Genomic DNA, 14028 nt, shown 5'->3' on the forward strand with positions numbered 1-14028 from the left:
AAAAAAAAAAAAAAAAAAAGAATCCGCCTGCCAACGTGGAGGACACGGGTTCGAGCCCTAGTCCGGGAAAATCCCACATGCCGCGGAGCAACTAGGCCTGTGCTCCATGACATCCCGCGAGCCACAGTTGCTGAAGCCTGCACGCCTAGAGCCTGTGCTCTGCAACAAGAGAAGCCACCGCAATGCAATGAGAAGCCCGCGCACCACAACGAAGAGTAGCCCCCGCTCGCCGCAACTAGAGAAAGCCCGCGCACAGCAACGAAGACCCAATGCAGCCAAAATAAATAAATAAATAAGTTAATTAATTAAAAACAAAAAGAAAATGGTAGTGATGGGTGAAGTACTTAAAAAGAAAACAATAATACTATTCAAATGTACAAAAAGACCAAAAGTATAGACAGGGGAAGGATACAAACCAACTTAAGGATAGCAGATCTGAAGAGGGAGGGGATAGGATTAGATATGATGCGCCTAGGACTTTAACAGACCTGAAACAGATATGGTAAAAATTTCGCAGCTATTAGATATTGATAGTAAGTGCATGGGTATTTGCTATTCTCTCTAATCGTAGTATATTTTAAATATTTCATAATTTTAACTAAGTTAAAATTAAAAATAAAGGTTAGGGGGAAATCTGTGAGCTGCTAAAATCCTTTTTTTCTTTCTTTTTTTTTTTGGTAAGCCATATTTTTCAAATAGCAGACTTATAGGTAATTCACTCTCTTCCTTAGATTTTTCAGTATTTTGTGGGTTTAAACATTCAAAACTGGCAAATGCAACCTTAGACCCTGACCCCATTGATAAGTACATAGAGCTCATATAATAAGAAATAGTCAGTCCCGTTTGAGTCTGTTCAGATCATATCCTGAGCATCACGTTTGATTATAGGCACCATGTTTTAAAGAGCTTCCCCAGGTGGATGGCTGGGAAGGCGGGAGAGGAGCCTGCATCTGAGCCAACAGAGAAGAGAAGTGAACACAGAAAGGGGCGGGGAGCACAGGGCTGTCCTCGGTGCTGGAAGGACCTTCCAGCAGGTGAGGGAGGAGCTGTGTTTCAGGTTGTTTTCAGAAGAACCAGAAGTAGGAGGACCTCTGGCTGAATGCTCCAGGGATGAAGATCTATCTGGTCTCTGAATCAACAACTTGCCAGCACTTGGAGCTGAGCTGGTGGTCTACAGCGCAGTGGACTCTGCTTCAGCTGTTCTGCTCCCTGCCCTCCAGGAATTCAGGCAGACCGCAGGGGTGACTGTATGGACGTCTACAAACCTATGGCCGGCCCTGCCCCCTCATTATATTATGTCTTTAGTGGAATGCCGGAATCTCCAGCAGTCTAGAGAAGTGGTTCAGACTGAGGGCTCCAGCCAGGCCGTCTCGTTGGGCTTGGGGCTTTGCCACTTGCTGACCAAGACCATTCTGCCAGCGCCTCCCACAGTGAAGTGTCACAGAGATGCTGTCTCGGTCCCTCGGGGTGGTGTGGGCTTGCACGAGTGAGGCCCCCCCGGGGCTCAGAGCCTGCGTGCCACTTCACAGGCGCCAACAGTGCTAGCCTGACAGCAGAGGAAGCTGTGGCTTTGCTGGAAGTCGGGCAGGCTCCCGGCAGCACCACCCTCCCCATCCCCGGCCCAGGCGTTTAGAAAACGGGGCTCTGAGCCGTAGTCATACTGGAAAAGGACTGAGCGCGCTACTTTTTAAATCCTGCAGTTCTTTGAAGGATTACTATCAGTGATATTATTCATATGTCTTTTAGATACTTTAATATATTTTGTTGACTTAAAATGACAGAGGAAAGAGTCTGTTTTTTGTTTTGTTTTGTTTTTATACACCTCCCCAAAGGGTTTTCAGGAATTCTAAAATTAGATGTTTAATCACCGAAGTGAAAACATTTGGGAATGGGAGAGGACTTGGAGGAAGGATAAAACTTGAAATCACAGAATTTTATGTGTGGAAGCAATGTTATTAATAACTATTATTATTTTAAACTCTTATTTTTAATTCTTGATAATTATTTATGAAACTGTAGGATAGAGGCACATTCAGTGAGTTAATTCTTATCATATGTGGTGTCAAAATCAAAAAAAGCATGCTTCAAGAATGGATGACTCGGGAACATATGTATCTGTATAGCTGATTCACTTTGTTATACAGCAGAAACTAACACACCATTGTAAAGCAATTATACTCCAATAAAGATGTTAAAAAAAAAAAGAATGGATGACTCCTCTTTCTCCGTTTTGAAGTCTTAAAAGTAGTTTTTTTGTTATTCTTTGGATTCACTTTCGTTCTAGTGGTATCTTTACTGTTTCTTTTTACGTGATTTCTGTGCAGTGCTTTTTGAAGTGCAGCATTTACGGTATCTTGTGAGCCTTTGATTTACAATTAAGGAATATATAGTCCTTTTTTTCCCCCCCCACCAAGGTTTCTAATTGCATCTTTTTTGATGGAGTCAGAAGCACAGTAGACGTGCTCTATCTCCCTTTCTTGTTCACTGATTGCTTAAGGTAGGAGGCGTCAGACTTGGAATTAATGGTCAGTGACTTGGCCGTGCTCTGTGTTATTCAGTAAACTGTAGCCTCCATAGATACCGGTTCCTCCCCAGATTCCTGGCTTCTTATCTCTGTGTGTCTGTCTCTGTGCACTGGGTGCGTGCACCTGTCTTTGAACCACTGTAGAAGGCCTGTCACTGTTAATGATTAACACCTACTGCCAGGAATTTGGATTTTCCATTATTAAGTGGCCTGTGCCGAGCAATTAAACACGTAGTACTTGAAGCGTGATCTCAGCGACCAAAAGAATGTTTTTGTGTGCTTCATAATTTCAAAGTATCCAAAGGGCTTCTAACACCCCAGGCTTTTTTTTTTTTTTTTACACACTTCTGAATGTTTTAAAAATTCATTCAGAAGGAAGAGTACTTTGGCTGCTTTCTCTTTGATATTTTTTTCTCTTATGAAGTCTTAGGCAAGTGATTTTTTTTTTTTTTTTTTCAATTTATAAAGTCATTGCAAGGGGATTCACATTTTGGTTTGGGACCTGGAATTTAAAATGGTTTCTTATGCAATTACTGTAGCAGTAACACAAAAAGCCTAAGTGAATTTACTGCCTTTATCTCTTCCTCATGCCATTTCATTTCACAATAGCTAATTGGATTGTTATCTACACGACTGAAAAGTAATATCTTAACAAAAGGGCAGACTGTAATGAGTTAGAAATTAGAAGCTGACTGGAAATGAGCCTCTGTCCCCAAATACACTACAGTAAAATCTCCAATTTGGACAAACTGGTTGAAGAAAGCCACCAGTTAAATAATGGATTCCAGAATTTTTTTTAACAGGTAACATTTTCTTTTTTTCTTATCAAGTAATAAATAGTCATTTATATCTGGCACAATGTAATGAAGAAATACTGTTCTCTATAAAAATCAGCTGATATTTATTAGCAGAAGTAATTTGAATATCAGTTGGTCTTAAGAAAATCATTTCTCCTGCCATTTTGTTTATGAAGTTTGTTTAGAAAAAATAAAGAATGTTTCAGAGGTGAATTTCGGTCCACTTTGGTAGAATTACCGTTAAGTTCAGAATTGGTTTGATCTGAATAAAGAACCTTTATTTTTAGGGCTCTCCTTTTCTTCTTGATATTATCATATTTGTCTGTGGGAGGATGGCCCTCCGCGTTTATTTTCCTTTATGACTCCAGTCCCATGGCCCAGCTCTCGTTCCTTCCATGAGCCTCTGTCTTGCACTGTCTCTTCACACATCAGTACTTTAGAGGTGGCCTCTGGAAAGCGGCCTGCTTGTAATAAAGTGTGACATGTTCAAACCATGCTCATAGCTCTCAAAACTCATAGCTCTCAAAGCTCACAGCCCAAAGCTCCACCTGAGAAGGCGGAGTTTCTCACAAAGTTTTTGGCATTAGGATATCCTAAGATTAGCTTTGTCTGGAGCGGTGGAACTAAAAGTTTGCAGATGCCTTGCTTTCTATGGGAGTGCTTGATTTATGGCAGGCTAGTCTGGAAGAGAAAGCAGTTCAGCACAGAAAGGAACATTTATGTCTCTGGTACAGGACGGAACACTTTACAGAAATGAAATAAGAATGCGGATGTAGATTAAAAACAATAGAGTTCTCAGTTTTACTACTGAATAAGTTTTCTCTAATAGGAATAAAAGTATTCTTCATAGATTTTCTATTTCTTACAAGTTCAATCATTCTAAAACCAAAACCGAGAGGAAGTTACATTTTAATCAGTCAGTGTCACGACAGAGGGACTTTTGTTAGCTAATTCATGGTATCTGTGTATAAAGTGACAGTTTCCATCCATCCGTGGGATCCTGATAAGTTCTCTGTGTACTGACTGTATTTTCCAGCAGCTTATCATTTTAGCGATGTTGTGTGTTCATTTCTGATGGGCCTTCACCTGACCCCTGTCACGTTCGCTTTGTTTTTCCCCTTAACCTCTCCACCACGGTGTGTTAATTCCCTAAGCAAATTCTTAAATACCCTAAGGAAAGACATCGGAACCGCCACAGTCTTTGTGACAAGAAGAACTATCCTTTAATTAGTCAAGCTTTCCCTTTTGGCTTTCATTTTAAATGGGACTTTCACATCGGTACTTGGTCGCTGTGTGTTGATGTACATCTTATGTGTCAGCTGATTGTACAAGCCAGAGAGGATAACAAAGTGTGATGACTCTTTTCGGGCCATAAAACCAGAAGGGCCACAGACAGATGGGACCTGGGGCCCACAGCTTGACACTCTTCACACCTGACGTTGTGGCCAGGTGTCCTGTGTGCGTCCCTGTGGATGAGGTGCAGCCTGCCCGTGTCACAGGATGAGCCCGCTGTGCCTCAGCCTCAGGGGATGCTTATCTGTCTTCTTTTGAGTTGGGCTTGGGAAAAGGTGGGTAAAAATTTCATAAAGAACCTTCCATGGGCTTCCCTGGTGGCGCAGTGGTTGAGAGTCCGCCTGCCGATGCAGGGGACACGGGTTCGTGCCCCGGGAAGATCCCACATGCCGGGGAGAGGCTGGGCCCGTGAGCCACGGCCGCTTAGCCTGCGCGTCTCCGCAGCGGGAGCGGCCACAACAGTGAGAGGCCCGCGTACCGCGAAATTCATAAAGAACCTTCCATAAAGAAGGGCACATCTGAGAAACCACATGGTAAGGCTCAAAACCTGCCGCTTAATGATGCTTATGGCCCCTAATAAAGCAGGGGCCATCAATTACATGAGCCAATCTGCCCCCCGCCCCGCCCCCTAAAAAAACACCCCCAAAACCATGAAACAAAAAAAACCCTAGACGGGCCAGAGGGAGCCTTGTGCGCGTGCGAGTCCCCGATGTGCTGAGGTCCAGCGCGGCCCGTCTTGGCTGCAGGGGGCGCGCGGTCCGGGGGACCTGCAGCGGGCGGGCGGTGGAGCTGAGCGGGGCGCGGCAGCCCGAGGTGACGCTGACGCTGTTCCCTGCGGCAGGAGCTGCGGTCCCGGGAGGAGGAGCTGACGCGGGCCGCCCTGCAGCAGAAGTCACAGGAGGAGCTGCTCAGGCGGCGGGAGCAGCAGCTGGCCGCGCGGGAGATCGACGTGCTGGAGCGCGAGCTCAACATCCTCATCTTCCAGCTGAGCCAGGAGAGGCCCAACGTCAAGAAGAGGAAGGGCAAGTTTAAGAGGAGCCGCCTGAAGCTCAAAGACGGGCGTCGGATCAGTTTACCTTCAGGTACGATCTTGTCCCCGTGTTCCCTAAGACCCGGGTGGTCATCCCACCTGCGCGCTTCTTTGTTTCATCAGAACCGGGGGAGTGAGCTTTTAAAGCATCGAACGAATGAGATCTTCATCTCTTGCTTCAGCTCGTGGTCATAGTAACGACCTAATGAGTTTTCACGGGTCAAACAGCCTAGGGAGGGAGTGCACCGCAGGCCACTGGGTGCTGCGAATCCCACCCCAAGCATCCTCTTCTGTTAGTGGAGACATTGATTTACTCCTTTGGAAATCAAAGCAGAATTAATTTCTCTTTAGCTGATTGCACTGAACCGGCATCACTTGGCATGGCGAAAATCCAGCCCAGAGCTATCTTACTCAAAACGTGTAAACAATTAAGAAACATGAAAACAGTGAAGAAATGATTTCTTTCACCCTACCCATGTCAAGCTTCTTGTCTCTAATCGTAGTAGCAAGAGAAGTGGAATAAATTAAAAGGTACAAGTGCAAGGTCAGTTAGCAGCAAAGAGCTGATTATTTATCTATGTATTTAACATTATACAGCAGTTAGGATTTCATTTTATTTGGGGAAAAAAAGTCCAATTGAACATTTAACTTAAAACAATCTTAGTACCTAATTTTTTAACCAGATCAAAGTTTTGAACCTAAAAAACAGAGGTATATTTTAAAATTGTAATTTAAGCCAACTTTTCATTAGTCATCACAACTGTTTGACTACAATTACCTTTTAAAATCTGAACATACTTAGGTTTTGTCACTAAGTTATTGCTTCCACAAGGATCGCGGGGCTGTGATCTGGGGCACTAAGGTTGCTATTCACACGCTCAGCAAAGTGTATCTAGTGCCTCGGTTACACGCCCACTTTCATCTGAGGGTTCAAAATCGTTGAGGTACGAGAACGAACCAGTAATTCTAGGGAAACTTTTAAAAATATTTTTAAACCATTGTGACAATAACATAGAAGGAATACGTGTCAGGAGAAACTAAACAGAATACAAAAGAGCAAACATATGTTAGTTCACGAAATTAAGTTCTTTGATGTTATGTGTTATACTTTGCTTAAGGGGACACCAGATGTCTGCCTGTTGTTTCGCAGCTCTTTCTAACAGGGCAGGATGGTGACAGAACTCAGAGCTGGCTGCACCTGTATAGAATGTGCAGGAAGGTCTATATATCTGTTTCTACCTCTCTCTGTGTCTCTCTCTATATGTATTACATCTTAAAGAGCTCTTCGTGGATTCTAGTGTTTTCCTGAGATGTTTGATAATGGTGTGGAAATTTGACTTAAATAACAGTAACAACAGTTTTGTTTTATATAAAGTATGTATAAATTGTCTTGTAAAAATACTTACTGCAAAATCCTAGAAGCCTTGCAGCATACTGTGATCTTTTAGGTCATGGCAGAAGTCCTCAATTGATCAGAAAATTGCTGGAATGGGGTAGCCAGGAGTACACAGTATACATTATTGATTATGTGTTTCGATGAGGTGAGAACAGGCAATGGGTCCTTAATTCATTTTACCTTCGCCCTCTCTGGGAGCAAAAAAAGTACTTTCCCAGGTTCTTTTCTAATATTTGCTTTTAGCCAAAGTGTAACTTGAAGGACCATTCACTGGACTGTCTGATATGTCAGACATAATTTAAAATATTTTCTGTATGACGAGGCTTCTGCTTTCAATATAGACGATAGAAAAATTCAGAGAGGCACTCAGTGTGAGTTTTCTTCTCCAGTCCTGAGCTGTATCAGCGTTCTTCTATCTGCACTGTGACTCTGTTAACCATAATTAATATTTATGAATTGCCTTGTAAAACTTTGGATGGGGGAGCTAATTAGACACTGATGGAAAGTAAACTTGGGGGAAACAATGAAATCATTCCAGTGATTCTTTAATCTTCCTAGGAGAGTGATTAAATAAAATATCTCAGGATTCTCGAGGTGGTTCTTCTCAAATGTTGCTTGGCCTAATACCTTGCATTTATTCAGCACAAATTGAATATATTTTACCATTTTTGCTAGACTTATATTATTCCTGGATTGTACTATTTGCCTTTTCTATTATAGAGGGGTCCTTTTAGTTACACGTTACTTTACCTTGTGCCGCTTAATAAAAGATTCTAGTTAAAACATAACCCATAAAATCTACTAATCCTGATCCATTTTGAAGGAATGAAATGCAGCTTCTATAATTTAGGATGGCAGTTACCTCTTCTGCCCACAAGATGGTGCTACATTGTCGTGACACTGGTACCACTAGGGAAACTTTTTTTCCCATTCGAATCCCCCAGCTCTACACTCCCCTAGCTCTACACTCCCCTCTACACACACACACACACACACACACACACACACACACACACACACACACACACACACACACACACGGGTTACTTGCCCAACATCCCAAAGTAGGACACACATCCGAAGATCCAAAGAAAAGAATGACAACCAGAAAAATAATTCTTTTTCTCCTTCAGGAATCTTGCTGAGTAGAGAAAGCAATTATTTGTACCTTATTAAGTTCATGGGAGTTAGCTGATTTAGATATTATCATCTGCTAGAAAATTCTTTGAGGTACCAGATTTTAGTACTATTTAATGGTACATTTTTAAGGAAGAAACGGCTGACAGGTGATAGATTGAAGGGTGGTGATACCTTCCTTTCAGCATACCAAATTACTTGAACCCCTTTTGCAGGGTTTTTTCCATGTGTAACTAGCTGAAAGAATTTCTCAGAAACGTATTTGAGACTCCTACAAACTGGTTCTTAATATTTATGCCTGTGGATCTTTCAAAAATTTGTTATTAAATGTGAATAATTATCTAATTATTGTAATTTTGTCCTACAGAATCACTGATGGTAGCTTTGAATCTTATGGCTATTTATAGCTATGGTGACTTACTGCCAGAAAACTCAAATGTAATTATTCCTTCTGGCAATCCTGCATAGCTAGCGAATAAGGAAGAGAAATGCTTATAAAATGAGACAGCATAATCTAAGAGTTTGTAAATTACATTTTGTGCATCCTTGGAATTTGTAGAACGAAAAAGAACGATCATGGCAGATATTTTTATATTGTTACCACTTTGTATCACTCCTGCTGTATTATGTTTATTCTGAACCAAAGTTGTGTTTTTAGAACATATAAAACAGGTCAAAGAGGTTTTGAAGCTTTCAGAGGTCGGCGTGTCTCTAAAGCCGTGGTATTCTCACTTCAGCCATTTCAGAAGTGCCAGAGTCCTGCCTGGCATGCGTGAGTGTGAGTGAGTGTGTGTACACCCATAGGGAGAGAAGGCAAAAGCTCCACCAGGACTCTTCAAAGAATACTGCAACTTCTACTGTAAAAATGATGATTCCCACTGAGCCGTGTCAGTGTCCTTAGTGAAACATAAATAGTGTCAGGGGAAATACAAGTACAGGTTTACTCAAAAGCCTGTGGCCCTCCTGATAACCTGCCATGAGCAGATACCTTGAGAACACGTCTAGCAAGCGGTCCAGAGAAAAACTGGACATTGGCCAGGGCCCCTTAACAGTTCAGCCCAAGTTTTCCTAAATGTGTAACTAGGACAGAATCAAGCTTTCCCCATTTCATAGGGACAAGGATGTTTATCATAAAGAATATTTTATTTACGTTTAAAGCACAGAGCGCCTTTTTTTCCCTCTGAGTGAAAGGATTTAGATTTTTTCAGAAGACCAGAAACACTCCAGATCTTAGGGATTGTTGAAGTCCAGTCTTGTGCCTTTGTAACTCGCCCTTGGCCTTAAAACCTTCCATGCTGTTTCCCTGACCCGTGCCTGGCGTCTCTCCTCCCATCATTTGTTCCCCATGGTTTGCCGTTCAGATGCCATGGCCTGATTCTGTGTTCTAGTGCTGAGGCCTGCAAGAGCAGCCCGCCTTCTGCTCTGGGCTGGAGGCTCATCCACAGCGTGCAGACAGACCACAGGGCTAGTTGAACCTTTATAATGCACTTCAGTCTAAATCGTTTCATATCTTTGGATAAGAATATTTCTTTCTTTTCCTACCTGCTTCCCCTCCCCCCAGTTCAGTTAGTCATCTGCCCTGATGAGCTGCTTTCTTGCATCCATTCTTTCCTTTCCTTAACTGCTCTGCCCAGTCAAGTCTTTCTTGCTCACGTAGATGGTAGATGGACAAAGCCTCCCATCTGGCACGTCATTTCCATTCGCTTTGTCTTCACAACATGATCTCTGCCCCTGTGTTACTTGTAGTCTTTTCTTCTAATTGGAGTACAGTTGCTTTATGATGTTGTGTTAGTTTCTGCTGTACAGCAAAGTGAATCAGCTATACGTATACATATATCCCCTCTTTTTTGGATTTCCTTCCCATTTAGGTCACCACAGAGCACTGAGTAGAGTTCCCTGTGCTATACAGTAGGTTCTCATTAGTTATCTATTTTATACCTAGTATCAATAGTGTATATATGTCAATCCCCATCTCTCAATTCATCCCACCCCTCCCCCCTTGGTATCCATACATTTGTTTTCTATGTGTGTGTCTCTATTTCTGCTTTGCAGATAGGATCACCTATACCATTTTTTTAGATTCCACATATATGGGCATATACCCAGAGAAAACCGTAATTCAAAAAGACACGTGCACCCCAGTGTTCATAGCAGCACTATTTGCAATAGCCAGGACATGGAAACAACCTAAGCGTCTCTCAACAGAGGAATGGATAAAGAAGATGTGGCACATGTGTATACAATGGAATATTACTCACCCATAAAAAGGAACGAAATTGGGTCATTTGCAGAGATTTGTAGAGATGTGGATGGACCTAGAGTCTGTCATACAGAGTGAAGTAAGTCAGAAAGAGAAAAACAAATACCGTATACTAACACATATATGTTACTTGTAATCTTAAACAGAGAAGACATTGATTCAGCAAAGATTTGCTACGCACCTTTCCTGTGCACATTTGGAGGTGGTCACAGTGATGGCAGCTGACTCCTTCCCCCCAACATAGAGAGCTGACGTTGTATTGGGGGCAGCCTTAAGCTAATAATTAAACAAATGCTTATTTTTTTTGCTATAATTATTAACTACTGTGAAGGAAACGTCATATGACAGTGATTAGTAGAGAGATGTCTCCTGGTCTAAGGAGATCACAGACAGCTTCCTCACAAAGAAACATTTAAATGGAGACTCGAAGTAGGAATTTACCAAACACGAGGGGAACGGGCAGGGAACACCTGCGAAGAAACTTGGTTTCTTCCAAGAATTGAAAAAAGGCCAGTGTGGCTTGACTCTGCCCCCTGGGCCAAATCCAGCCTCCCACCTGTTTTGTACAGCTCACAAGCTAAGAACAATTAAATACTAGAAAAAACGATTTTCTGACACATGAACACTGCAGGAAAGGTAAACTGCAGCGTCCATAATAGAGTCGTATTGGAACACACGCCTTTATGTGTTTGTGGGCATGCTTTCTCGCTCCATCAGACCATATGGCTCATAGAAACTAAAATATTTACTGTGTGGCACTGCTTAGGAAAAGTTTGCTGACCCCTGGTGTAGACCACGGCGAGTGATGGGAAAGCAGGGCACGATGAAGCTAGGGTGGCACAAGGAGCCCAGACTCTGATTTGCAGGGGACTGGAGAGGATGTTATGATTTTGACCTGTAACTTTAAGAATGATGAAAAGCCTTTGAGGGATTTTAGCAGGGGAATGATAGTCAGCCATGCATTTTTAAAAAGACATCTGCCTGCTGTGAGGTAGACCAGAGGGGCCAAACAGAGATGCTGAAAGATTGATCAAGGGATTGTAGCAGCCTCTGCGTGAAATGATGGTGGCAGTGGAAATGGAGAGAACAGAAAGCATCACTAATGTGTGTTGAGCATTTATTATGTCCTGAGCCCTGTACTTAAGTATTTTCTGTATTTATTTGTATTTAATTTTTCCTAACTGTCCTGTGAAATAGGAATAATTATTTTTTCCATTTTTGTCAATGAAGGTGCTGTGACTTAAAACAGATTGTTACTTTCCCAAAATTCATATGGCTAGTAAGTGATAAGCTGGGATTCATTCACATCTGGAGTTTGCTGATTCTAGAACCTAGAGTATGAATTTCTCAACTATAACTCTAAGAAGAATATATAACAAGAGTTTTACAAGATACTTTGTGTTTGACTGGATATGGAGGGTCAGGGAGAACACAATATCAAGAAAAGTTTCAAATTTCTAGCATGAGTAATTGGATAGATGTCTTGCCTACCAAATTCAAACTCCTCATTTCAAATACCAGGTGGTTCTTTAAAGTTCTTTAATTTTCAAAAAGGCAAATTATAGCTGTCTTGCATATGTGAAATGAACATGTGTCAATGATTTTATTCAACTTATTAATTAATGAGGGAACCAGTTCAAATTGGTTCACATGAGAATTTGAGGACCTAAGTGTTTATGGTCAATTTAGTAAAGAAATGTTAGGATTAGATTGCTAGGCTAAATACAAACCCAATATGGCAGTAAATCATAACCTTTGGGATTTTCTTTTACACCAGACAGCAGTTATTGGCATCATCACCAGACAAAATCTACAAGTTAACCTCTGCTCCTACTGAGTTGTAAAAATAGCCCAGTCAATAGAATATCAGTCAGAGGTTAAGCTCGGCACTGCACTGAAAGAACATCCAGTAATTTCTTTTACCTGCTTCTAAGTTTCTGATAATTTTTCTAGCAGTTTACAGAGTTTTCCCAGACACCCTCCTCTTTCCTCTGGTAATATGACTTTTCTTCCATATGTTCCCATAGTTCTTGGCATACCTCTGGCATGAGAGCTACCCTATATTACAGTTAGGTAATAGTAACCATCACATGTGTGTACCTTGACCACAAAACGCTTTCAACTGCAGGCAAGGGGGAGTTTCTCTTGACCCTGGCTGGGTCTGAAAATTAAACCGACACAAGCCAGATCCACAGGGGAAGAGCATAAAAATGTACTTGATGTAAGTTTCTGTGACATGGGAGCCTGCATCAGGAAAGAAAGACCCAAAGAACCAGACCTGAAAGTTGAGGAAGGTTGATGAAGGGTGGATGGTCCTGTGGAAATGTGACAGGCTAAGTAGTAAACATTGGGGTAGCATGTCCGGGGCCCCGCGTAACGTCCACTTTCCGTTCTAATCACCACGGCCACCCTGGGAGGTGTCTTCTGTTCTAGCCAACAACCGCAGGGACCAGCGCCGAGAGGCTCCTGACTAGTTTGGGGTCTGTAGTCTGTTAGTGACAGACCCAGGACTCATGTAAACCCAGGGTGTTTCCCATCTCGATTTTGTTTTCAACTCTATCAGACCGAATGAAGGTAACTCTTTCTCCCCGGAAGACCTTGAGTTCTGCAATACGCAGTAATAGTTTCTTTCCTTGTGAGCATGTGTCTCTCACCGTGCCTCATGCGTCATGACTCTGAGTCATTGTTTACGGACATGAGCCCTGAACGGAAGATAAGTAAGAAACTAGGAACAGACTCTGAGATACACCATATTCTTACTGTCTGGCAGTTCCTGCTTTTATTGCCATGTGCGAAAGCTGGGGCTACGGGAATAACCGAAAACCATGGACTCTCAGTTCTCATTTTTTTTTTCCCCATATCTGACAGATTTCCAGCACAAAATAACCGTGCAAGCCTCCCCCAACTTGGACAAACGGAGGAGCCTGAATAGCAGCAGCTTCAGTACACCGAGCAGCCCCACGGTGATCCCCCGACTCCGGGCAATACAGCGTGAGCTTTCTCCCCCACGGGGGGCTTCTTGGCGGCTTTCTGTCACTAACTGACTGGGATCCAACTTAAGCAGACATTCATAGCCGGTTCTAACCCTGTGATATTTAGGAGGTGTCAGAACTATTTGGAAAGCAAGATTTGGTCTTATCTTCCTTAGTCTCATTTTCTTGTTCTCACAATCAATGATTTTTAGATTCCACGCAATCGGTGACGTGACCAGGCCACAGAGGAGAAAGTGAAATAGTATCGTGAGACATTTTGTTAAACGCCTGCCTGCAACATTTGCATGACCTAGTTATATCAGTAGCCTCTTTATGGATATTTTGAAAGCTGAAATCAGGAATTCGAGGTTACTTCCATTCGTTTCATTGTTTTGTAAGGAAAAAAATATCTTGCTTTTTGAAATTTAGCTTGAATTTGGTCTGTGTTGACCAACCTAATGCAAACAGCCCTCCACTTAGGGTGGTTCGACTTAGGGTTTTTTGACTGTATGATGGTGCAGAGTGATTCACATTCAGTGGAAACCGTACTTAGAATTTTGCATTTTTTATTTATTTATTTATTTATTTATTTTTTTTTTTTTTTTTTGCGTTACATGGG

At 42.2% G+C, this 14028-nt stretch overlaps 1 protein-coding gene across 1 annotated transcript in view; it reads left to right on the forward strand.

The window, feature by feature from the left end:
- The window catches only part of MAP3K21 (mitogen-activated protein kinase kinase kinase 21), a gene marked incomplete at its 5' end in the record, with an annotated part of 48506 nt that overhangs the window by 26311 nt on the left and 8167 nt on the right, over positions 1-14028 (forward strand). The window contains 2 exons of the mRNA XM_007466999.1: positions 5456-5696; positions 13306-13428. Of these exons, the coding sequence (XP_007467061.1) occupies positions 5456-5696; positions 13306-13428 (364 nt within the window). The remainder of the gene's footprint in view (positions 1-5455; positions 5697-13305; positions 13429-14028) is intronic.

This window comes from Lipotes vexillifer, unplaced genomic scaffold (assembly GCF_000442215.2).
Source record: "Lipotes vexillifer unplaced genomic scaffold, Lipotes_vexillifer_v1.1 scaffold410, whole genome shotgun sequence".
NCBI classification, from domain to species: Eukaryota; Metazoa; Chordata; class Mammalia; order Artiodactyla; family Lipotidae; genus Lipotes; species Lipotes vexillifer.